This window comes from Gossypium hirsutum, chromosome A05 (assembly GCF_007990345.1).
Source record: "Gossypium hirsutum isolate 1008001.06 chromosome A05, Gossypium_hirsutum_v2.1, whole genome shotgun sequence".
Taxonomy (NCBI): Eukaryota; Viridiplantae; Streptophyta; class Magnoliopsida; order Malvales; family Malvaceae; genus Gossypium; species Gossypium hirsutum.
Genome location: NC_053428.1, coordinates 107974242 through 108000495, shown reverse-complemented (window position 1 = coordinate 108000495; position 26254 = coordinate 107974242). Strand labels below are relative to the sequence as shown.

The following is a 26254-nucleotide window of genomic DNA, read 5'->3' as shown; positions in this document are numbered from 1 at the left end:
TGGTAAGTTTTTTAGGGGAGTAGATTTTAAAGGTGTTTTCTAAAAAATATATATAGTTTAAGTATTTCATTTAAATACATTATATTGACAAAAATATTCTTAAAATATGATTCATTTAAAAAAAATATTCATTATTTGCTCATAACCTAATCAACGGTTTTATAATTTAATCTTGAATTCTGAAATTACAGTTCAATTTTACTGAATTAGACAAAAGTAATAATAAAATTAAAATATTTCTATGAATACGAAAATTCAACAAAATTGAAAAACCAATCAGACCCCAACATCATTTTTGGGCAATCGAATTTAAGAAGATAGACAATTAGAGAAAAATACAACAATCTTACATATATATATATATATGTTTTGATATTAATAGTGTTGGGATACAATACAAAACTGGCAGAAAATAAGGTTTAATGAAATGGCTTTGTTTTAGAAGAGATATTAACTAAAATATTCCTTCAGAGAGATATATGTATGTATATTATGAAAAGCTACCTTTCATCAGTTTTGACAGGATCATTAGCCAAGTCCAGGATCTCCTTCTTGCTCTTTACCACACTCCATTTCCTGTTATGAAAATCAAGTTTGTCCAAGTCCTCTGATACTCCCATATATCCATACAGCAGTTGTTCCTCCCCCTCACCGGGTTTTCCCATTTCCTCATCCCCCTTATTTTTTGATGTAAATTCCTTTCTCCCTCGCTTATTCTCCACGAAATACTTGTGAAGTCTCTCTGCCATCGCCAGTCCAGTAAATGTGCCTAAGAATTTCACCACCATAACACTTTGGTCTGCAGGCCTCCCTAGGCACACCATGATTTTCCCCCCAACAAACCCTTTATCTGTCATCATTCAATAACCAACATGGGGAAGAACAAGAAAAACAACAAAACCACAATCCATGAAAACAAATAAATACACATCAGTCTTCATATTCACCAGTAAGTATAAAAGCTTACTAAATACATTAAGGCGTTTACTAAATAAATCATCATGCAAATTTATCAGTCAAGTGCTCACCTCTTAGGAAAGCCTGCACCCCTTCAATTGGAACAACCTTCTGTTCTTGAGGGTTGTTATTTGCCATGGAAATGTTGTGGATGACCACAATTGGAGGCCAGAGAACCAAATCCTCCTTCTGAGCCAAGGCTTCAGCTTCAGGCAAGACCTGGGGAACCCATGTTATAGTGTCAGGAGGTGCTATGCTGTCCCACCCCAGCAACACACATATTGCTTTGTGAAGACCCAAGTGCTCTGCCCTCAACCCAACCTTGTGAGACATGAAAGCATGCGTCACCAGGCGTTGGGTGTCCATGAATTCCTTTGAGTAGCTGTAAGAGGCACATATGTAAGAATAATAGAGAGAGGAAGATTCATTGTTCATCAATGGTAATAAATTTTAAAAAGGAGAGACTGATTTGAATAAATATTAATCTAGATGTTCATGATGATTGATGCTCTCAAAGCCATTAGAGGAAAACAACCCGAATCCAATCAGATAAGAGAGAACGAAATCAAAATCAAGAACATAAAAAGTAATATCCAGTTCCAATCTAATGTATCTCAAACCGATTTTTCTACAGTCACTGGAAATAAAGTACGAAAGTGTTTCAAAACCTAAGCACACCTTCTACATAGGTCAAACAGAGACTTACCTTAACAAACTCTATGTTTTTCACCCAAGTTCAACAGTATATTGAGGGTATATTTAAACCTATCAATTCTAACCCAAACCAAAAACCCAACCTGATTAACTTAACTTGAACTAGAGCCAACCTGATTTGACCACAAAAAGGCAACCACCCAACCCAAACCCAAAAACAACCATAACTAGAAATGACCCGAACTAGTAACCCAAAATGGCCCAAGCCCGAGTGTCAAAAATTTTAAAACCTGAATTGACCCAGCCCAACTTGACTTGTCCAATTGACAGGTCTATTCATATTTACAGGATTATATCATCAGTTCATTAGATAAGACAAGTGAAGAGTTAAAAACAACAAAGTATATCTTTAATCAAGCAAAGCATCCTGTTTTACTGCACCCTGACTTCTACTTCAAAAAAGTAGACTGCATTTGCAAATGTTTTACTAACAAAAAATTACTTCAAAAAAGATAATTAAAAAAAAAAAACACATACATCAAATGCGTCAGAAAGAGAGAGCGAGAGAGGAGGGGGAAGGGGGAGGGGGGGGGGAAGCGAGATGGATGGATGGATCATTAAGATCAACATTTAGCTACCTACAAGAAATTGCTGTACAAAACCATGCAAGACAAAATAATACACACTTTTTACAAAGTTCTTTACAGAACTTAAAAAGCTGATCTGCAAAATAATGCAGACCACATAGCTTTATCTCTCTATCTGAGTTCCCAATCTACACTGCCATTTAGACCTTCTCCATCATGGACCTCTCCATTAAAAGCAAGTAGCATCATAATTGACTGGCAGTGCCTCACTATCATCCTATCTGCCACAGACAAATGAATTACCACTCAAGTAGTCACTCACATTCAGATTATGAAAGCCCCTATCAGACATAAGGATACTAACCTTGCTCCTTAACAACATCCAAGGATTCTGAAAGAGCAAGGACAAATGCCTCAAACCAAACATCCTAGATGCCTGTTGCTGAAATCAAGCAGCTTTTCTCACAAATCAGTCATGAATGAGCATGGGAAGCAATAAGTTCTATCCAGTATCGATAAAGCCAAGACGTTCTCCATATCAGCACACTTAAAGAATCCTCGGAGTTCTCCACTTGATGTATCAAAATCAACCAACTTTCATCAGTTAGCTTACTTATAGGGCTATACACAAATGTCATCTAACGCAGGAAATTTCCAAGTTCCAACCTCACTGGATGGACTTCTATATAAAATGTTATGAAGCTTAAATTGATAAAAACTGGAAGCCTAAATCCCATCACACAGCAAGCTAGCCCATTCAACAATTTTTTGTCACAAATGCTGAAACCCTCTACTTTCCCCTCTATTCTTCTTTTAGTGAATGAAAGCATTTACTATATCTAAGGTTGCATGGTGTTAACATATTCATAAACTTCACATTCAGTAGATGGTACGCTAGCATTATTACATTTTATGAAACCCGAATTATTAATATAAACACTCATTTCTCAGGCATATTTCTGCTTAGAAGCAAAATAATTGACATTAGACCCAGAAATAAAGTTGTTTATGACCAACCATCATATGTCTAGTTACAATTTAATGAACAAACTGCATGGCCAGAAGAAAAAAACCTCAAGTTCATCACTTAAATAACTAAATAACAGTAATGATTTTGTTAGTTCCCAAAATATTCAAAAGGCCATTAAAAATGTCCAAGGACGACCAATTGATAGAACCTTTGGGCCTCTGCATACTTAGTTGATTGCAACTTTAAACAAACACTATGAAAGTCCTCGTTGAAGCAAAGAACTAAATGAAAATATAGGCCCCTCTTTAAAATGCATGTAATAGAAAAGAAAACAGACCTTCTTCCACATACAATGCAGAACAAACTACCAGCATTTCCTTGCTCCTTGTATCTTCTACGAGCAGACTGGTTCAAATTTAACTTTCTAGAGTACTTTAAGAATGCTTCATGTACCAATTGCTTAAATTCTTCTGAATCCTCGGACAGCTCAGCCTCTGCATAATTCACTAAATCTTCAGTCATGTCACCATCATTTGCATTTATATCCTCATCATAATCTTCATTTCTCTTCCAAACTTTGTTTTGGTTATGAAGGTTACTTCTTCTGTCATTATGATTTGAAGTATGCCAGCTAAGAGAAACAGGTCCAGGATTTCCCTTAATATATTTACCACTATTTTTGTAAAATCTGATTGGAACCCTTTGCGAATGTGCCAAAGAACCTTCGGACATATACCAGTCATCCAATTCTGAATCTCCTTGATGTTCTTGCCCATCATATGTCCTTCCAGCTTTTCTATACTCATTGTGGCCATACCGTTTTGTCCTAGATGCATGTAAACCAATTATATCTTCATCAATCTGCTCCTCACTGTCATATGAACTTCCAAAGTCGCCATCTGAATGCAATTTTCGGGATACAATTGTTTTAGAACTTGGCCTATCAATATCTTCCACCATAAGGAACTTCCTTTTAAGGATCCTATCTGAGTACATGTCAAGCTCGTCCTCCATTCTCTTTGTTCTTAGACCTGGTCTACGTTGCTCTGCATCATATTTAGATGCAGAAGAATTTATCATTCTTTCATTTTGAAAGATTGGACCTACTCCTCTGCCATAACCAGAATCAGATCTCAAATTTGATAATTGACGGTTGTGAGATGCATCCAAATGTGACATTTCATAATCTTGTGGTAGTCTTCTTCCAAACGCAGCATGGGCGTCTTCCGAACCCACATATTCCTCACCATGCATTGGTGCATATGATCCACGCATATCAATGTAGTCAGTACTTATCTGCTTTTGCAAAGCATGATCATCCCATATAATGGCCTTTCTTGAACTTCCATAAGAATGATCTGTATTATCAATTCTGTCTACAACATGGTGCATAATATTTGGTTTTGGCATGCCTATATGACCGTAATCAACTGGTGCATGTTCATAGCTAACTCGAGATTGAGATGGCATCAACCTTTTTACGTCCTCAACTGGATACCCACGATTATTACTTCCTATTACCCTAGGTTTTCTGTATACGTAATCCTCATATTCAGCTCTGCTCGGACTATTTGTCCATTGCTGATATAACGTCATATTCCTTCTTGCAGATTCAGGATCTCTCACAGAATCTGTAAGTGGCCTTTGATCATACTTATTATATCCCACCGGTTCTGTGAGCTTCCTGCTGCTCCTAAGATATTCTTCAGAAACATGTAAGGGTGCATCATCCTGATATGAACACAGGAACTCAGTCCTAGGGAGACCAGAAGATGTGCTAGGAAAATCCTTAAGTTGATTGGTGCTCATGAAGTCCTTGGATTGAGATGCTTCCACCATACTATATGTAACATCCTGGGAGTCAAACATGGGTTTGTCTTCTTTGTAAGAATCCATAACTGTCGCCTTCTTAGAAGGTATAGTTTCTCGATGCCGAAATTTTTCATGCTCATATTGACCTATATTAATATCTTGAGAGGAAAATGGTAACTGCCCACTAGTTTCAGAAAAATTTAGGCTTGGACCTAGATCCTGAGGCAACCGATGTGGCCCTCTTACATTGATTTCTTCCACTGGCAACAATTTCTGGCTCATCATTACGTGCCCATCAATAGTTGAAACTCTGTTATCCATATGGTCCTTCTCTTTGGTCATCCTAGAAGTACCATGATAAACACCCCTTGCTCTGGAGTTTGTACGATCATCAAAACCAACAGGCTCAACATAATCATATTTTCTATGGACAACTCCCTCATCTTCATAATGAGGCTTCTTTCGCGTTTGCTCACGTAGGGGTGATTTTGATCGTGCCGTTTCAGTTGTAACACTACCCACATGCTGACCATATGAATCCCTCCCCATCATGGATCCGGTCATCCGATCCCTAACTGAGCCCACCCTCCTAGACGCATCAAGGGAATTAGGACTATAGCTCCTCCGTCCACGCAGTGGAGGAGACCGATTATTGATCACCTCACGACGAGAAACTGGATAAGGGTCATGAGGACCAGCTTCAGCAGCAGCCCTGTGTTGACCACGCGACTTAACAGTTCGCGATAGTTCAACATGCTCCTCTTTTCTTCTAGATTGCATCTTCCCGGTTATCAAATACTAATTAATTTTCTATGTATTCAGAAATAGAGCAAAAGCCCTAATTTCAGGATCAAGTTTATATACCAATTTCGAAAACCCTAAAAACCCAGTAAGTATGAACAAAAAAAGAGACTAAGAAAGCGATTGCAAAGACAGATCTAAGGAAAACCCAGAAGGGAATTCGGATTGTTTGAGAGAAATTAAAAGGAGAAAGACCAAACCTTGAATTGAATTGGATTAAAAGAACCCATGGATTGGCCTGAAAGCCTTTTTTCCAAACTTCTCTCAACAGAAAACTCTTAAAGAGAGTATGGATCTTATCATACAGTCTATTTCTTTTCCCTCGCAATAATTCTCTTCTCTTGTTTCTCTCTTCTGATCTGAAAATGGGTGTTGAAGATGACAAACAATAAAGAAGTGAAGAGGTTACTTAGTGCAATTTTATTGGTTAAAGGGTTGTTGGTTTTTTTTTTTTACTTGGTTTTGGTTTTAGAAGTGTTTTTTTTAGGTAAAAACACATCTCCAATCCCTCTCAATTTCAATATTTAGCAAATTGGTTCCTCTCAAAAAAATCGAAATTCTTTAATCCCCGTCAATTTTGAAGGTAAGAAATTAAAAATAATTAGTCATGACATTAATATTTTTCATCAATTTTACATAAATTTGATATGTAAAATAACAAATTTAGCTCTTATATTTACACATTCTATTAACTTGATCATAACTTAACAAATTTAACCCTAATATTTTTGTAAATGTGTAAATATTGAGGCTAATTTTTTTATTTTATTTTATAGAATCAAGACCAATTTAATAAATATGTAAACATCGATGGCTAAATTTATTATTATACCAACCAAAATTATGCACAGTTCACAAAAGACATCAGTGTCATGATTAATTGTCTTTTAATTACTCACTTTTAAAATTTAATTGCTCTGATTTTTTTAGAAGGATTAATTTACACAATTTTAAAATTGAGAGAAACTTTTTTTTTAATTATGTGGTATATAAGGATAGAAATTCTTAAAACCATTAGTCTTAGTTATTTAAATACAATTTAAATACAAATAGTGTAAAGCTAAAAATTTTCATAATTAATGTCGTAAAGGTAACATAAAGGCTCTTGTATTAAGAGTTGGATTGCATTTTGTCCATTTAACTTAAAAAATAGACAAATTAATCCATATACATTAGATCAAAGAGCAAATAGATCTTTCTATAAAAAATTATATCAATTTCTGCTATTAAAAACTAATTCTTATACGTCAATATGAGATACATGTGATACGTCACATGTCAACCATTAATATTTTTTTAACCATATTAATTTTAAACATTACAAATAAATAAAATTTTAATAGAAATGATAAATTTATTCTTTTAACTTATATACAAAGATCAATTTACTTATTTTTATTTTAAAAAAAGTTTTAGGTTAAAAAAAGTTTTAGGTTTATCATAATGTTTATAATATTTTAGTATTTTATTTAGCTTTGGAGAGAACTCTAATGGCCACATGGTCGTAATAAAATATTGGTGTTGGAAAGTGCGGTGGAAAGTGAATGCAAGCTACGCGTTGCGTGCGTGGTGCTGCGAAGAAGAATAGTTTTTGGCATCAAATGCACGCATTCACGCTTATTGGCAAATTATGCTTCTTCTTTTTTTTTTTAAATTGAAAGCAAATTATGCATTTATTATGACTTGTTTTTTCTTTCTTTGTTATTTTTTTATCCAATGGAAACTCTCGTTAGGAAAACTACAAGAACTAGAGGAGAGACCCAAAGAGAAAATTTATAATATCAGGTAAAAATATTAAGAAGGTTTTTATGTTAGAAATTAAATTATATTTTGTTTTTTATTAAAAATATACATTAATTCTGTACACAAATTAAAGAATAAATTGATTATTTTTGTTAAAAATTTCATTTAATTATACTGTTAAAAACTAACGTGGCTAACAAAATAATTAAACAATGACACATAGCGTGCCGTGTGTATTGACTCACCTGTACACACGATCAAAAATCAAATATATTCAACAATTCAATTGGGGCAAAATCACAAACATAAGGTGTCAAATTGTAATATAGTAGTACAATGAAAAGCCTCAAGTAAGCATTTCAAAGGTCATCTTCCTCAAAGACTGACTAGTTATCATGCAAAAGTCAAGTAAAATACTAGTTAAGCAATTATCGATTTAATAGACTTAAGAATTATTAATGCAATTCGAAAAACGTCATAGAAAACTAACTTAGCTTAGAAATCAAATAAATGAATCTAGCTTCCCTCTTTCTCGTTTTAGACTATGCAATTAATCAAGATGATGGTCGATTGATTAGCTAGCTACTCACGAAATTAACAAACATGTTTCAATTGCTTTGGTTGTAGATGTCTCCTCTGGGTATCATCTAACTCAAGAGCTACCGCCTAGGATCTCCTCTCAGTCTCAGTTAGTTAATAGCTTACTTCTCGGCCTCATTATTCTGCATGATCATATTAAATCTCTACATGATAGAATCCCCTCTAAGTCTCATCTATCTACATCTTCCATTAAAGTTGCCAATTCTAGTTTACTAAGCACTTTAATACAATCAACCAACCAAATTAATCATCAACATGCATACTGGCTACAATTGGCAACTAACATCACAATCAACCATCAAAAGGATTTAAAACAACATGGAGTTCAAAGTACAAGCAGACATACTAAACATTCAAGTTATAGAAATGAGTAAGAACAAAAGCTTAGAGTTGTTTATTCATGGAGTAGCATCAAACTCCAAAGCCGCAGCTTGTTTTTATTTCCATGTTAGATTGCCATCAACAAGAAAGAGTCTAGAAATGCATAACAAATTTAATCTTTACAAAGTATCTACAAAGAACTTTAAAGAAAAAAGCTAAAAGCTCTATCATTTCTCCCTTTCTAATATCCCTTTAATTTCCTATAAAAAGGTGTTTCTATATTAATGAGCTAAAAGACCCTTTTACCCTTGTTAAATTTTAACTTGTCAAAGGTTGGAATGTTTAATTCCGTTTGAGTACCTGTCAATAACAACAAATTTGTAACACAGTGTTGCCGATCTCTATTTTCACAGCGTGACAAAGGTATGTTCTCCCAAGTTAGATTCAGCATGTCGTCGTGATTTTAGATTTTCCATGTCGTGACTTAAAGAGACAACAACGGGACTTCTAACAATTTCACATCGCCATCTCACTCATTCTCTGCTACACCTCCAAGTCTTGTTCATCCAATGTCGCGCCCTCAACTTGACAATATTGCGATGTTGCTTTGTTCACTAGATTCCTTCAGGTCCAAATAGTCAATTAGGTCACGACTTCAGGTCCTTCTGTTGAAAAATTTTAGTTATGAAAATGGTTTACTATTACAACAGAAGTTTAAAAGTTTTCAAAACCAAGTCGACTTGTAATATTTATAGTAATAAGCATTCTACCAAAAAAATACATATGTTTTGTGTGAGACAAATTCGAAACGTTTCCCACTTTTAACCAAATAGCCTTCTCTGCTATCCTCATACCTCGAATTGCATCAAGTATGGGCTCGAACAATAAGAACCAAACACAAAACCAAAAACATTTTATTACTTTTACTGAAAGTAATTCTCTCAATAGAAGCCATAGAAATTATTATTCCTAGAAAATAGAATTTATTCTAAGAAAATAAATTTACACTACTTTCTAGCAAAATAATAGTACAAAAAACTTATGTGTAAAAACTAGTATTAATAGCTCTACTAGTGCCAACTATTTATAATGAGAGATAAGAGAATCCTAATTAAATAAGTATAACACAAATAATGATTATTTAATAGAAAAGCACTCTCCTAGTCTAACTAAAACAGGGGGCGCACACCCTAGATAACAACACTAGGGTTGTTGCCCCTCACATGTGAAATGAGGGGAATTGGGCCTCTAACTTCATCACTTTTATTTATTTGTGAATGTGACCTGTTTTTCTAACTTCATAACTTCTATTTATTTTTACTCGTTTGGTTCTACATATAATTCATTTCTAGTTTTAATGAGCTAATGAATGGAACAATTGGACATATATAATTAGGGCTCAAATAATTTATAATTAAGTTGCAGTTTTTGCCTTTTATTTATCGTAACGCCCTAAATTTTTTGTTGTTAAGCCTGTATGATTGTTAAAAAATTTGATTTGGTTTGATGGTTAAGTGCCTTGGAGGTATGCTTTGGGTTCTATGTTAAATTCCCTTGTTTTGAATTTTTCTTATTGGATTTTGGCTCTATGTTAAGCTTGAAATTTAAGGCTTAAATTATTTCGTTGTTGGGTTGTGACAATAATGAGCCTAGTGGTTCGACGATTAAGTTCAGCAGACACTTGGGTCTTGGGTTCGAGTTGTGGTGTGAGCATTTGTTAGCAGTTGAGTCTTTATTGAATTAAAAAAGTCTAGTGGTTATAGGATATTTTATTTTAAGTTATCAGATTAATCAAATCCCTAAAATCCCTCTATTCTTTTTACACGTCCACAACTCCCATTCTCACGTTATTTCTCTTTTTCTTGTTTGTATCTTTTTCTTTTTAAAACTTTCTTCTTCCATTTTCTCTTTTCTAATAGTATCTGTTTGTTGTGATTCTATTCTTCTTTATGTTCATGCGTGGTGTTGTTAATTTGATCGAAATTCTGGACGGGGTGTAAGTTTTTCTAATTATTTTCTGCTTATTCGCTTTGAAATTGTTTTCTTTGAACAATATAGGACTTAGTTATGCCTAAATCTCATTCTTGATCGTGATATATGTTCACGTGTTTTGATTAGGCGAAAGGGGTGACAATCAACTTTCTCTAGTAGAGTAGGTTGCAATCAGGTTGCTGGTTTATGGAATGGTAAGTACTTAGTTTCGATTTAGGGGCTGGAATTTTGGTGAATAGTGTTCTATCTTGAATTGGTTTTGAGAATTGATGGTTATCGTTGTTGAATAATTGTAGGGTTTGGAGTGCAATTGTTGTGTGGTCGACCGACTTTTCTATCAGGTGGGTGAAACTAACTTGATTTATCGTTTGAAACTCAGAAAAAATGTGAAACAATGGGTTATTTTCGAAATTGCCTAGCGCTACACGGTCGTGTGTCAAGCCATGTGGTAGATCATATGTGACACACGGTTGTGTAATAGGCCATGTGTTAGGTCGTGTGGAGCACACGGTCGTATGAAATCTTGCAACCCATGTGGCTTGACTGTGTAGAGCACACGACTGTGTGAAACTTTGCAAATTGTGTAGGTAGACCGTGTGGACCACGGGCTAGGTTTTTGGGCTGTGTGGGCTTTTTTACCCATTTAAGTGCTATTTAGGGGACTCAAATTTGGGCCCATAGGTATCGTATAGGCTAAAAAAGATAAGCTATGATACGTAAAAATATGTAGATAAGCATAGGAGGTATGTAGGTAGAATATATTACCATTAAACCATGTGCTATGTTATGATTTGAATGAAAATATGTGAGAATGTATGCCATATGATTTATGATACATGTATATATGATATATGATTATGATACATTTGTGTTCTGGAGTGGGTTATGATATGACGGAGGAAGTGTTACATGGCAGTTTGTACTGCAACTATAGCGGCTAGACCACAAATTTATGTATGGCAGCTCAACTGCAAATATATGAGTGGCACACCGCCACATATTGGTGTGATTGGATGGATGGACTCTTGTAGTCCTATATAGTGTGACCGATTAGACGGATATGGTGTGTAGCGGATGGGGTGGGACATTATATGTTTATGATATGATATGCTATGTTATGATTCAATATGAAATGATTTGATAAGATATGATCTGTATAAAATCTGTTATGATAAGATATTCTATGATAAATTATTATATTAAAATTATGGGTTAAATCACACACTAGGCTTAAAGCTCACGATTTGTTTGCTTCGTTTCAGGTAATCCTCCGACCTAGGATTGGACGGCGCCTCTGGATCGGGTTTCATAGTTTTGGTTTTAACACTATAGGTTTTCTTTTATTTGTTTGTTAAAATGGACGTTATGGACTTTCTTGGGTTTTTACTTGTTTTTGGGCATTTTAATATTTGCTTAGTTTGTTAGGACTGTTTGGAATTTATCACGTAAAAACTTCAATATTTTAAGAATGTTTACGTATGACAACTAAAAAGAACCGCTATTTAATAAATGAAACATTTTAAAGTTTTCCGCCGCAAGACTAAGTATAATTTCCTAAAATGTTTTGTTATAATTTCCTAAAGTGTTTTGTCACTCAAATGTTTAAGTAAATTGGTTTTGATTTTAGTGATACCATATAAGTGTGGTTTCAGAAAAATCACTATGTTTTCAAAGAGTTACCCAAATTGATTTTTCGTTATGTTGAAAATGGTTTCATCAAAATGAAATATATGTTTCTTATACTTGTACAACGTAACCCTTATGATCCAACCGTAACATCTAGGCCAGGTATGGGGTGTTACAATTATAAACTTATTTAGTTACGAAGTCATTCCACTATAGTATTATGATTAAGCTCTCCCTAATTACATACCATTACAAAAGCTACTTAATCAATACTCTTCTAATAACCTTGTCATTAGTGTGTTACCCTCATAGGATATCTTTAATCTATTTGGGATAAATATGTTCCTCTAATATGATCATATTTTATCTCATGGTAACCATTACATCTTCCTTAATGAAAAGTGAATTACTATCAAATAGTAATTAAGGCATTTATCATAAAGACAAACGACCAGTGGCTATATTTGTTTTTCATCTATCATGTAATGCCGATAAGAAGATATCATTTACCCATTGGTTGGGCTATGAATTCCACTATTGTGAATGATGCTACATACTGTAGAAGTCGTATGCCTAACACACCAACTTTCGGTTTCTTATCTATTTGAATTCAGGCTTTTACTTGCATCAAAGTATAGGAGTCACACATATATAGTCCATCATCCATCAAAGTATAGGAGTCACACATATATAGTCCATCATCCACTCAAGATCAAAGTATGCCACACTATGAATCACAAGTGAATAAATCAATAAATGGATCTAGGATCTATTCTACTTAGATTCTGTCCAATGTATTGTTAGTTTAGTCAGTCACACTTATTCCTCTATCTTTTAGGAGTCATCCGTTCCGATGTTCAAGATAAAGCATCTCTCCAATTAGTCTTGAATAACAATATATTAGTCTTTCAATTGGTTTTCTCATTTTCAGTTAAACTAAGGACATGCTTAGGTTAATCTAATAATACAAGTTGTCTTTCTGTATTACGATCCGACTACGTAATACCACTTAGTATTAGTTAAACATTAGATAACTAGTGAGCCAATATTTTATTATATTTTTCTTTACATGCAAAAACATTGAGGGCAATACACAAAATATATTAATGTAATTAATGAATGTTATTATTAAATAAATTTGTTCAAAAAATACAAGTATTCAAAACGAACACTTAAAGCACTAGATCCAACACCTTCAATGTCGCAACTTCTAATCCGATCATTTCAGGGCATCTCCAAACAATCTATCATGTCGTGACGCTAAGCTTCTTCACGCCACGATGTGACTATCTGTTCTACTCAAATCTCCAAACCTTATGCATGTTAGCCCTTAACTCACTTGTACATTCAGGCGCACACACACCTTAAGCACCATTTATCATCTAATCACTAAAATGGCATTAACCTCCTAAAACAAACACAAAACCGCAACTATACCAATACACAAGCTATGAGACAGCTTAATACTAAAATGACTCAGTTTCATTTGAGAATAAGTTGAAACAAGAATAGAAAGACCATAACTATTTACCACTTATCATAATTACCCACAATTACATTTTTTCTTGCCTTCACGCAAAACCAAACCTAAAACTCGCAAACAACAAGCAATGCAAAATGTTCCCTATTACACAATCATATGCATTACATTCGTTAAGTAAATACAATCAACTTAATCATCGACATTCACTTATGAACATGAGACTTACAATGACTATGAACATGAGACTTACAATGGCTCATAGTCATCAACCATGAAACGAGATTAGTTCAAATGGTTAATAAAGATCAAACACAATGGATAGCCAACTCAAAACATGCATATTCATGAAATTCCATCAAAATAATACACTTAGATTTATGATAAAGTTATAATGCCAAAATCATCATTCAATAGTTCAATTGTATCTCTAACTTCAACCTAATGTGTGAAGACTAGTTGAGGTCATATAGAACTTTTTGGCTTATAACATTCATTGGCTTAGGATGGTATGATAAATAATAAAAATGTTGAGGCACAAAACGACTACAAGCACTTGGATTAGTTAAACATATGATGTCATTTCTTAGCTTCTCCAAGGCATTCAGCTCACTAACCTTTCACCTTCCCTCTAATAACCTTTTGTCTCTTAAAATTGTAGTTCAAAATTACTAAACATTTAAAAAATCACTAACATTTAACTATCTAACCAAACAAATTAATTATATTAAAAAAGCCATAGAATACAACTTAAAGGGAAAGCGTGTCCAGCTAGCTGCGATTTCCCACACTCTCTAAAAAAACAACCTATTTCCCTAAATTTTCAAAAAATCGGCCTATTTAGCCAATAAGCTTTTTTTCAGCATATATGGCCTATTTAGCCTATTTTTTAATTAATTGGTTTTCTTTATCTTAAATTTTTAAATATATATGAGTCATACAATTTTTCGAGTCTGGATTTTTGTTGGATCAAACCAATTTGATTAGATGCAATTAGTATAGATAAAAAAAATTACATAATTTATTTATAAAATATATTTTTTTTTGAGTTTTGACATATAAATTAATAATAAATAGATAAATTTATACATGTTAGGTTAAATTACCAATATGTTGATATTGTCTTTTTATATACATAATGTTTATCTCACACATTCATTTTTTATTAATTATAAAAAAAATGATTTGAATATTATTAATTTTTATCATATTTAAAATAAAATCATATATATATATATAAATTATATTTATTTAATTAAAATGTTTAATTGAAAAACTTAAATTTTTATTATTTAAAAATTCTAAATGGAATAAGAATGATTTTAAACTATTAATCAATCAAATAATATGAGGAATACATTGAATATTTAGCGAAAATCATGCAATAAAAAGAAATTCAAAATAAAATAAAAGGAAATTATTATTTTTAATTTATTCAATTATATTTAATAATTTCATAAATTTACATTTTATTAATTAATAATATATTATGTTAATTTTTAAGTAGAAATTTAAAAGATAAGACCAAATTAGTTAATTTTCCATTAATATATTATCAGATTAATTAATTTTTAATTAATATATTTTTATTATCATCAAATATGATACTAATAAATTATTATTCTAATGTTAATTTAGTAAAATAATTAATAATAAAAGGTATTTTTGTTAGTTCAAAAATCTTTCCAAACTCATGTTTTAATATATACTAATTTTTATATATAATAACAATAAATAAATAAATAAAACCGCCAACATACACCCACAAAATTAATTTAACTAAACTTCAAAATAAAAAGATTAACTACACAATTAGTCCCTCAGTTAAGTATGAAAATTTAAATTAATCCCTAATATAAATCGAAGTTCAATTTAGTCCTTGAATTAAACTAAAAATTCAAATAAGCTCACAATATCACAACTCTTTTCTATATTATATTTCTTTTTCCAAATGATAAATTTAAATTTATGATGATTATCACAACTTTTATTTTAATATAACTACTATAATATTTTTTTACTTTTTAAAATTAATTATAATTATTTTAAATTTCAATTTAGTAATATGTTAGAAAATAAAAGGTATTCTTGACGATTCAAAAGTTTTTTTTCAAACTCGTATATATATATGTATGTATGATGTGAAGTTTTTGGAAAGAAAAAAATTATATAAATTTGTTATGGTATTTCCTGTTACCGACCCAAAACTCAGACATAACCCCGAACTACCGACCCATGCAGAGGAACTTGGGCCCCACAAGGGTCCCACAAGGTAGAGACATTAAGGGCTCATAGGAAGAGCTCGCAAGCTAGGTTCGCATGTGTGTTGCTGGGGGTTCAAAGGAAGAGGATGTAAAGTCAAGTGCGTGGTATAATAAACACATGTTAAGTTTAGAGCAGCATATGTGTTGGTGTGCATGAAGTCTACCTAAGATGTCATTTCGATGAACAATAACTGTATATATAAATGCTCTATTCCCCTTATTGAGAAGATACACAACAAAATTTGAAATGAAAGGAATATATTTTTATTTCATTGTATCTTCTTGGACATAAACTTAGAAAGTATTGAAGAAATTATTAGAGTAGTTGTGATAGATAAGTCAAAGCCTCCTAACAATGAGATTGACTCCATATTTAGGTTCAATAATCAAACTCAAAGATGGGCAGTGCCTATAGTTTGGTGAGGGAGAAAAAGTGAAATTTGACAAAGCAAGGGCAAGAAGTAGCTTGAGTTCGGCCAAGGCAAAATGCTGCCCCAAACATGTATGCGGTCCGAATCCAAAAGGCAAATACACATGAGGGAACTTGCAGGCGCCACTGACACCATTGGCAAACCTTTCAGGGTTGAATTTATGAGCATCAGGTCCCCATATTTCAGGGTCTTGGTGAAGTGTCACCGGCATTAGCCAAATATTCACTCCTTTGGGCACATCAAGTTTTCCAAATTTCATATCTTCTAAGGCCTCCCTCGATATAATAGCTCCTGGAGGATATAGCCTTAGCGTCTCATTGATCACCATTGTCAGCTGCCATCCATTCAAACATAGTTAATTTCAGGACATGTTACTGCCTCATATATAAGAAAAATGAAGGTTGTGCTTACTGTTTTCATCCTCCGGATCATATCGGCATCTGGTATTTTGCCCTCACAAATTTGAACAACCTCGGCACGAACTTTGTCTTGCAAATCAGGGTTGAGTGCTAGAAGGAACAAGGTCCAAGCAGCTGTAATGGCAGTTGTTTCATACCCAGCAAAATATATGTTCTTGCAGTTGTCAACAATGAAGTTATCAGTTGCATCAGGGCCTAAATCACTGCTTTCAGCACCTTTCAGAATCATTTGTAACAGATCTTCCTTTGATGTTTCATCCTTGGTTTCATATACAGTTTTCAATATCAATGCTCGAACTTCTTTCTCCAATCTCCATATTTCCCTATTGCTCTTCGTCGGAAGATACCTGAAAATTCCAAATCCACTCATTTCTATCAGATTCCAATTCAACAAAGGAAAAGAAAACCGAATCGAATTGAACCAAACCTCATTCCAGGGAAGCCATTAGATAAAACTTTTTTAGACATGGCTTCTTGTAGAGCTCTAATTTTGAAGAAAATCTCTTCTCCTTTGGAATAATTGCTTCCAAAACAAGCCCTTGAGATAACATCCCTTGTAAACCTTCTTAAACAATCGTCAACTTTTATGTCTGCTGCTCCGCCATGGCTATCTATTTTGCTCTTCCATCCCTTCACCACCATAACTGAGCACTCTGCCATAAGGTGTGTCATACCCTACAAACACATGGAAGACGCCAAAGTCCCGACAACATAATGTAATGAACATGGTAATAAATTTAGAATTGATCCATGGATAATTAATAGACATACCTTGACCTTGTCCATGTATAATTCAGGAGCAATGATTTTCCTTTGATGAGCCCATAAGGCACCATTTGAAGTTAAAATGCCTTTGCCAAGAAGAGGGCCTCGTTCCTTCTGTTGATAGGTGGGATTTCCCAAGTCCATTGAAGTGCATGTAATTATTTCCTTCACCAAATCAGCATCTGTTATGTGTAAAATCTGTATGTTGCCAAGCGAAAACAAAAAGGTTGGGCCTGAAAATAAAAAGGTTTCCAACGTTACTTCGTACTGTGCTTGATACAAGTGCAAATAATTTCTACAATTTTCTTGATATATATATATACATCGGTGCCAATATATATATATATAACAAAATAAGAAATGAAAATACCATATTGTTGTATCCATTGATGGAAGAAAGGGAAGACAGTAGAGGAATTGTTGTGGGTAATGTGTTGTTGGGCCAAAGCTGAGGACTGAGATTGTGCCTTCTTGATGTCAAGTGTATTACCAAGCAAAAATGTAGGAGGGGGACCCTGGATGCCCTGCTTTCGGAGCTTGGCACGGAGCCTTTCGGGCTTCCAAATCATCGAATCAAACAGCTGAATCACCATTCCAATCAACCCAATCAACAAGCATGTTCCACTCATCTTCACCACCAGCAATGCCAACTCCATGCCTTTGAACTCTCTTTGTATGCAGTGTCAAATATGGTACTTGCAATCTTTTCATGCCTAGGATTTATATGTGTATGTATATGTAATAACAACAAAATTAGGTATATTAAGAATCGATAAAAGACGTTAAAGTGAGGTCAAGTTGGTGGATGTTGGAGCTCAGAAAATTGAGTTCTATAAGAAAATAAAGGCCAATGATAACAATGTGAGCAGTCCAAAGATTATATATATGCTCCTTTTTGGACAGTTGTAAACAAATTTATTAATTTACAAAATATTTCAGCATTATTGCATTTAGATTCTAGAGTTTGGGTTATTCGTTGGAGCGAAATCGAATTTTCAGTCAAATCAATCTATATTGAATTTGAATAAGGTAAATTTTAAAACGGACTTGTTCGATTTAAATTAAAATTTTAATAATAAAATTAATATATATATTTTTTTAATTATAAAAGTACTCTTTTTATATATAGATTTTAAGTTATAAGTACAATCACAATTTACAAACAATACATATTTGGATAACAATGATTAAAACCAACTATTAAAAATAACATCCAAACAGAACTGATAATTAGAATATATCCAAATCTAGATTAGAATAAAATGTATAAAAAAAAACTCATACATGATTTACACATAATGATACTTAAATTTGAGATCTCAAAATTCTGAGGACCACATCGAAAATTTATTAATTTATTGTTAAGGAATGAGATAAAAATATAAATTATTGGGGAAAAAGTAAAAAATATTATAATAAAAGACTTAAATTTAATTAGTAAATTTATAGAGGATTAAAAAATTTTCATCATTTAATTTAAGGGGTCAAGGTCTCTCCCGTTGGGTTCACCTCTATGTTAGTTTCTTTTCTTTCTTTCTTTCTTTCTTTTCTCGAGTCAAACCCCTATGTTAGTCTTGTATATATTTTTTTAAGAAATTATTTTATGAACCATTTCCACCATATCATTTATGGTCCGTTTTTAATTATTTAATGATATTTTAACAATTTTTCCATATCATTAACACATAATTTTAACAATTTTTTATCATAAACCCTAAACCCAAACTTAAAACCTTGAATTCGAGAAATTTAGGGTTTAGGATTTGAATTCAAGATTTTGAGTTTGGGGTTTAGAATTCTGATTCGAGGTAAAAAAAAGTACCAAAAGTATATATTAATGACATGAAAAAAATTACTGAAATGTCATTACATTATTGGAAAGTACCATAAATGATGTAGTGGGAATAGTCTATAAAATAATTTCTCTATTTTTATACTACAATTGCGTTTAAAATGTTATATATTTAGATAATTTTTTTCACGATAATAATTTACCTTATCCATTTTTTTATCAAATTTGTATTTTCATGTTGTGTTAGTATTATCCTTCCTATCTTGTGTCATATTCCATATTCCATTTTAGTTTTTTTCAATTATTATTCTATTAAGGGCCGCTATGACTTTTGGTAATAGAATTACTAGAATTTAAGATAATAAAGTATACTATTGAGTATGTTACATTATCTTATTTGGTTCATTCGGCTATGAGGTAAGATTTTGATATTTGATTAATGAAATGTAAAACTACCTAAAAGCATATTTTATTAAATTGTCCTCGTAGAAATTGCTTCTCTTATTTAGTTAGTTATTTATTTTTAGGGTAAATTACACCAACATTCACTCAACTTTGAGGTAACTGACAAAACAGCCACTCAAGTTTTAATTCAGTCACTCAACCTTCAAAAAAATAACAAAACAGGCACTACCAACCATTTTGCGTTACAGTTCCGTTACAAACTTAACCAAACTACGATTTTCCATTCCCCTCCCATCCCTCTCCCTCTTCCCCACCATCCCTCTCCCCCTCTTACCATTTACACATTTACACACTCGATAATTACCATTACAAAACATCCTATACATGTTAATATTTCCATACATAATAACCTAGTTCAAATATAAACTAAACATGTCACAAGTAACCATTTTCAAACCATCATCAACATGCTAAAAGAATCTTATAAACAATCACTTTAAAGTTACCAAAACAACACAAATTGGTAAGGCATCAAAGTGTACCAAAACAACATAGCTTTCCAAAGCTTATACAAGCCAAAACACCATTAACAAATACACCATAATACCATTACAAAATTAATTTTTGTAACTAATAAAATTATGACATATATGAAAATAAATGAAAAGGATAAATAATTACTTTAATTAAAATTAAGGGTTTTATTGAGTAAAAAATCATAGATTGGAGGATTATTTAATTATAAAATAAGTATAAGAACTTGTTTAAATATAATGTAATAGTTTGAGGATTTTTTTGATATATTAATTTAAATTAATTATGATATAATTGGCATTACCCTTATGTATTAGCCTAAATTAAAGTTATGAAATTCCACTATAATAAATGCAACGTAAAAGATTATGGTTTGATAGAGGTAGAGAACATTAGTTCAGCTTTGCTTCGACGAATTCAGCTGATGTTACAGTGCAAGAAACATTGGGTGCTTAGGCATATTCCTAAGGAGAGAAATCAAGTCATTGATCGTTTAGCTAAAATATTTTCTGTTGGAAAAGATAGTATGCAGATAGTAACAGATGTGCTTAAGGAGTTGATTGACTTTCTTGAACAAAACACCGCTTCTGGTGCTTTTGATCATTCTGTTTAAATTAGTTATCTCCTATTTTTATTTACCTTTTTTTTTATTGTTCAATGTTTTTTCTACTTCTTCTTCTTTTTTTTTTTACTTTCCTAGTTCTAGAATATATTGATTTAATATGATGCGAGAAATAATAGAATTTTTTTTTAAGTTCTTGGTTACTTCTGTCATAATATTATTTTTAAAGTTTAAATTTGAATTTTGTACCTAAGTGTGGAATGTGTATTAATATTACACCAAACATTGTTGGTTGAACCATGTCTTAATCAATATATAGTTCAATTTAACATGTTATTTTAAGAATGAATATTATAAATATTTACTTTATATTTTAAAATTACTCTTCAACCAGAAATAATTTTCAATTAAAATTCATTTTAAGCATCAATAAATGGTTAGGTGTAATAGTAATATATATTGTACTACCAAGGAGAAAATGCAATTCAAACATTGGAGATAATATTATTTGAAGAGGTAACCACGAATCCTAATCATGGATCGTAAAATATACCTCAAAGTATTTAAAACAATTCATTTTAAGTAATTTTTTTAAAAGGAGAATTCGTTTATATTTTAGGTCATTATTGTTTTATTTTCATATATTTTGTTTTAAATACAAATATTCAAGTTTGTTGAATATAGGGTTCGTATTTTATAACTTGGAATATTTGTCTTATCAATTAAAATAGTTAAATAATTCGTAATAATTTATTTGATTCTAATGCTTGTGAAAAACAACATAATTAGATATAAGCTAAATATGCGATTTATGTTGTGTGGAGATGTGATCTAATCTAAATAAATTCTACTTGTTTGTGTTTTTGTTAGAATTAGATTTCTCTCGTTTTTAATGCTATTGGTAAGCTAAATCGTAAGTGTGAAGTTATAAGGTTGTTTATTGATAAGGAGAATAATTTCAATGAGTTCCCTATTAGCTATCAACAAGGTAAAGGACGGATTGATTGCTAGCTTTGACGTTGGCAATTATAACTAATTTATTAAAGATATCTTTGCATCGATGATCAAATTAGTTAATCAAACGAAGAATTTACCTTTAGTTAGAACTTTATCTTACTGATTTTCTTTTAATTTTGATTATTGCCATGTTTATTATGTTTTAAATTTTAATTTTAGTTTTCAATTTTCTAAACCCCATCATCCTTACTTTGCTTATTATTATTTAAGAAATAAAATTATCAGTAATCTATGGATACAACCTTACTCACTACTATCTACTGAATTTATATTTTTAGTAGAATTTTTTTTAACAATCTACTATTTGCTAAATAGGAGAATAATGCGCTTCAACACACTCGAACTCACATCCTCTTGCATTGGTAACTATAATAATAAACGTCGATAATGACAGTAGAACGATCGCAAAGCAATAAGAAAAAAAATATATAGATTTTACATGAAACTCTTTCGAGGGAAACCCATGGGCAGAAGAGAAGAAATTCACTAATATTGAAAAACGAATGATACAAAAGGAGTTCCGACTACATCTATTTAAGGGGTTAAAAACATTATTCTAACTAAAGTCAAATAGAAGAAGAACAGTTCTATACGGATTCAACGGCCCGAGGCCGTAGCCGATTTTGTCACTGTATTTATTTCTTCAACAACTGACCGAATTCGAGTCATACAATCTTTAACAGTAACAATATCCAAGTCAATCAAGTCAAGACATAATCACTTGAATGTGTGATGGATATATAACTCATAATCAATCTCCAATTAGCATTAGCCCTCTTCATGAGGAAGAGAGATAGAGAATAGAAGGAAATAAATAAATAAATAAGGAAAAAGAGGTAACACACTACAGCTCCCAATTCCCTTTAAACCGACACACAGTCGGCTCTTCTTTTCCTTCCCTCGTATTTCACCCATTTCTTTTCTTTACTCCAAGATTTTTAAATTTATAAAACATAAATGATGTAAGAGAAGAATGGTGTTGGCACCAAAGTGCAGAACCTGATCTATTGATTCAATTATACAAAAGACAAAATCAAAAGTGCTTATTCCATTGATTTGTCTAAAATAAAGCATATAGTGCTTCAAAAATATAGAAAAGAAAAAGAAAATTGAGTATTAAAGCTTCCTACTTTTAATTTTAACTAAGTAGCTTTAGCTTTATGTATATCAAGAGACAAAGAAAAAAGGCAAAGGTGAAAATCACATGCAAACCACTTTCACATACATAGACCAAAATTTTGCCTCACTTACAAGAAAAGCATAAACCCCACTTCTTATAACATTCTGCATTACCTTCCTCCTTTCAAATATATATATAAGCCTTGATTACCACTGCCCTATTCTACTACCAAATGATATAGTTCTCTCAAGCATAGTTTTGCTTGCAATCCAAATGAAACCTACCGAGCTTGAACCTCTAAGTCTCTGATTTTGTTGACTTTACTCCCAAAAATTTTCCAAGTTTTCGTTGTTTGATCTTATCTTAAACAGTGAAAAGATGAGGGCAGGAGTTTTCAGTGTGCAGCAAACGTTAACAGCTGAGGCTTCGAACATGGTGAAGCAATCAATTGGGCTTGCTAGACGGCGAGGGCACGCCCAAGTCACTCCCCTTCATGTCGCAAGTGCTTTGCTTGCATCCCCTAATGGCCTTCTTCGACGAGCTTGTCTTCAATCTCACTCTCACCCTCTTCAGTTCAGAGCTCTCGAGCTTTGTTTCAATGTCGCACTAAATCGTCTCCCTGCATTCACTTCTAACCCTTTGTTAGGCCCTCAAAGCCCCCATCATCATCATCCTTCCCTTTCCAACGCCTTGGTTGCCGCCTTTAAGCGAGCTCAGGCTCATCAACGCCGAGGAACCATTGAGAACCAACAACAACCCATTTTAGCTCTCAAAATAGAGTTACAACATCTCATAATCTCCATTTTAGATGATCCTAGTGTCAGTAGGGTAATGAGGGAAGCTGGTTTCTCCAGCCCACAAGTTAAAACCAAACTAGAACAAACAGTTTCCTTAGAGATATGTTCCCAAGTTCCCTCTACCAAGGAAAATCCCATTTCCAAGCCCCAAGTTGTTGGTCCTAATGTGTCAAATTCTCAGTTCTTGTTTGGGTCTTCACTAAGCAAACCAGCAGATCAAAATAGGAACCAAAACATGTCAAATGTTTTGAACACAATTGTGAACAAAAGGAGAAACACAGTGATTATAGGGGAGTGTGTAGGCAGTGCCGAGAGTGTCGTTAAAGGGGTGATGGATAGGTTTGAGAAAGGCCAAGTTTCTGGGGATTTAAGATATCTGCAATTTATCAAGCTTCCACTTTTTTCATTGAGAAATCTTGCTAAAGATGAAGTGGAGCAGAAACTTGTAGAGCTTAAGTGCCTAGTGAAGAATTATATAGGAAGAGGGGTTGTTTTATATTTGGGTGATCTCAAATGGATTTCAGAGTTTTCGTCTAACAATGGGGAGCAAAGAAGAAACTATTACTGCCCAGTGGAACACATTATCATGGAGATTAAGAGATTAGTGTGTGGCATTAGAGACAGTGGGAAGTTTTTTCTTTTGGGAATTTCAAGTTTTCAAACTTACATCAAGTGTAAAACAGGCTATCCTTCTCTTGAGACAATTTGGGAACTTCATCCTCTTACAATTTCAGCTGACAGCAGCTTAAGCCTCTGTCTCAATCTTGCTGACAGGTAAATCCAGTAGCTAACACTTTTAAGAAAAATATTGAGTGTACTTGGATGAATTGTTTTATCTTTCTTTTTCTCCTCTCTTTACATGTTTTTTCCCCTCATTTGCAGTTTGCCAGTAGATGAAGCTGTAGGGGTAAATAAGAACCAGACTCCCTTAACTCATAGATTGCTCAACTTTGACAAGGAAGCTGATCAAAGCACTGCAAGCAGCAGTCTCCGAAATAAGGATTTCATCAGTACTGCAATTGTCTCTTCTAGTTCAAGTCTGCCTTCATGGCTCCAAGAAGCCAAAATAAACCCTCTCCATCATAAGGTATCTGTCCTATATTTAAATTGCTGTCGAGGTTGCGTTTTTCGATTAAATCATGTTCATCATGATTGTGATAAATATCTAATATATGTTTTGTTATCTATAGGATTCAGTCAATATACGGGATGTACAGAAAGAGCATCAGTTTTGGATATCCGAATCCGAACACACAGATGAATTAGGCTATGGAGTCCCATTGGGATTTGATCCTAAACCAGACCTCCTCTCAAACCCCAACTCCAGCCCCAACTCAGCTTCTTCAAGTGAGGCAACTGAGGTTGACATTGATGGCCTTAACAAGTTCAAGATTCGGAATGCTGAAAACATGAACATTCTATGCAGTGCATTAGAGAGAAAGGTTCCACGGCACAAGGATCTGGTTCCTGAAATCGTTAGCACCATACTTGAATGCAGGTCAGGGACGAGAAAAGTCAAAAGCTGGTTAAACAGGGGAGAAACCAAAGAAGAAACTTGGTTGTTTTTCTTAGGAGCTGACCATGAAGCCAAGAAGAAGATTGCCAGAGAGTTGGGTAGATGCATTTTCGGTTCTCAAAACAACATGGTCACCATCTCTTCCACATCGAAAACTGCAGATTTGATTGAAGAATCCAACAACAAACGAAAGAGGGACAAGTGGGGCAGCAATTATGTTGAGAGATTGGGTGAGGCATTGAATGAGAATCCTCACAGGGTGCTCTTAATGGAAGACATGGAACAGCTTGACTATTGTTCCATGGAAGCCATGAAACAAGCAATTGAAAATGGGAGAATAAGCATTTCAGATGGTGAAACAGTTGGTGTTAAAGATGCAATCATCATTTTCAGCTGCAAAAGCTTGAATGCATTGTCAAGAGGTGGTAGTTCTTCAAGAAAAAGGACAAAGGTTTGTGAAACAGAAGATGAGATTAAGGAAACAGATGAAATGGAGCACAAAAACTCATCAATCTCTCTAGATTTGAAGATTGCACTTGAAGATTATAGTGCAGGTGATGATATTGGAATTCGGGAATATGTTGATAAGCTAATCGTTTTCAGATCAGTTCAGGAACTTTGAGGACTAATTGACAGATTCCATAGATGAGGCAAATTATTTTGTTTTCCTTTTTTTTTTTTCTTTTTTTGTGGGGAGGGATAGAACAAGGATAAAAATAGAAAAGAAACAAACTAACGTGGGTATACAGTGAAAGGGGTGGGGTGGATTGGAATGACAAATTAAGTTATAATTATTGTATAATTATGTATCTTTGATGATGTTAATATATAAATATGTACTTTAATTGTTGTTTTGGGGAATTTATTTATGTTTATTATATTAGGTTACGATATAACTACTAATAAAATCATATCACGAATATATTTATAAAAATTGATATAAATAAATGGTTAAGTTTAAATGATGAAAACTTTAAAAGTATGGGCTTAAATCTTATTATGTGTATTTTTTACTATTTTTTTATGCAAAAGATATGTTGAGTGTTTATTTCTCTTTGTCTAACTGACATTAAACCCATCGGGGTGCTT

At 33.0% G+C, this 26254-nt stretch overlaps 3 protein-coding genes and 1 long non-coding RNA gene across 6 annotated transcripts; 2 read left to right on the top strand and 2 right to left on the bottom strand.

Moving 5' to 3' along the window:
• Positions 1-325: 325 nt before the first annotated feature.
• Positions 326-6321, bottom strand: LOC107927578 (uncharacterized). Of its 3 annotated transcripts, none has more exons than XR_005927603.1 (4): positions 3506-6219; positions 2563-2769; positions 2298-2479; positions 1117-1339 (listed from the first exon to the last, which is right to left on the bottom strand). XR_005927603.1 is itself a non-coding variant. In XM_016858671.2 (3 exons), the coding sequence occupies exons 1-3, from the start codon at positions 5758-5760 to the stop codon at positions 501-503; spliced, it is 2916 nt and encodes a 971-aa protein (XP_016714160.2). In that variant the 5' UTR covers positions 5761-6321; the 3' UTR covers positions 326-500. The 3 variants fall into 3 exon arrangements, 1 of the variants encoding a protein (XP_016714160.2); XR_005927604.1 differs by having other exon boundaries at positions 2298-2475; XM_016858671.2 differs by lacking the exons at positions 2298-2479; positions 2563-2769 and adding an exon at positions 326-850 and having other exon boundaries at positions 1029-1339; positions 3506-6321.
• Positions 6322-10350: 4029 nt separating this feature from the next.
• Positions 10351-11914, top strand: LOC121229683 (uncharacterized). Its single transcript, XR_005927602.1, has 4 exons — positions 10351-10441; positions 10564-10631; positions 10734-10778; positions 11700-11914. It is a non-coding gene; the product is annotated as an uncharacterized lncRNA (long non-coding RNA).
• Positions 11915-16048: 4134 nt separating this feature from the next.
• Positions 16049-18117, bottom strand: LOC121229682 (cytochrome P450 714C2). The gene is made up of 5 exons (XM_041114467.1): positions 17793-18117; positions 17429-17655; positions 17085-17332; positions 16650-17004; positions 16049-16572 (listed from the first exon to the last, which is right to left on the bottom strand). The coding sequence occupies exons 1-5, from the start codon at positions 18076-18078 to the stop codon at positions 16147-16149; spliced, it is 1542 nt and encodes a 513-aa protein (XP_040970401.1). The 5' UTR covers positions 18079-18117; the 3' UTR covers positions 16049-16146.
• A 4945-nt stretch (positions 18118-23062) lies between these two features.
• LOC121229681 (protein SMAX1-LIKE 3) lies at positions 23063-26022 on the top strand. Its single transcript, XM_041114466.1, has 3 exons — positions 23063-24423; positions 24532-24736; positions 24840-26022. The coding sequence occupies exons 1-3, from the start codon at positions 23231-23233 to the stop codon at positions 25785-25787; spliced, it is 2346 nt and encodes a 781-aa protein (XP_040970400.1). The 5' UTR covers positions 23063-23230; the 3' UTR covers positions 25788-26022.
• Positions 26023-26254: the final 232 nt, after the last annotated feature.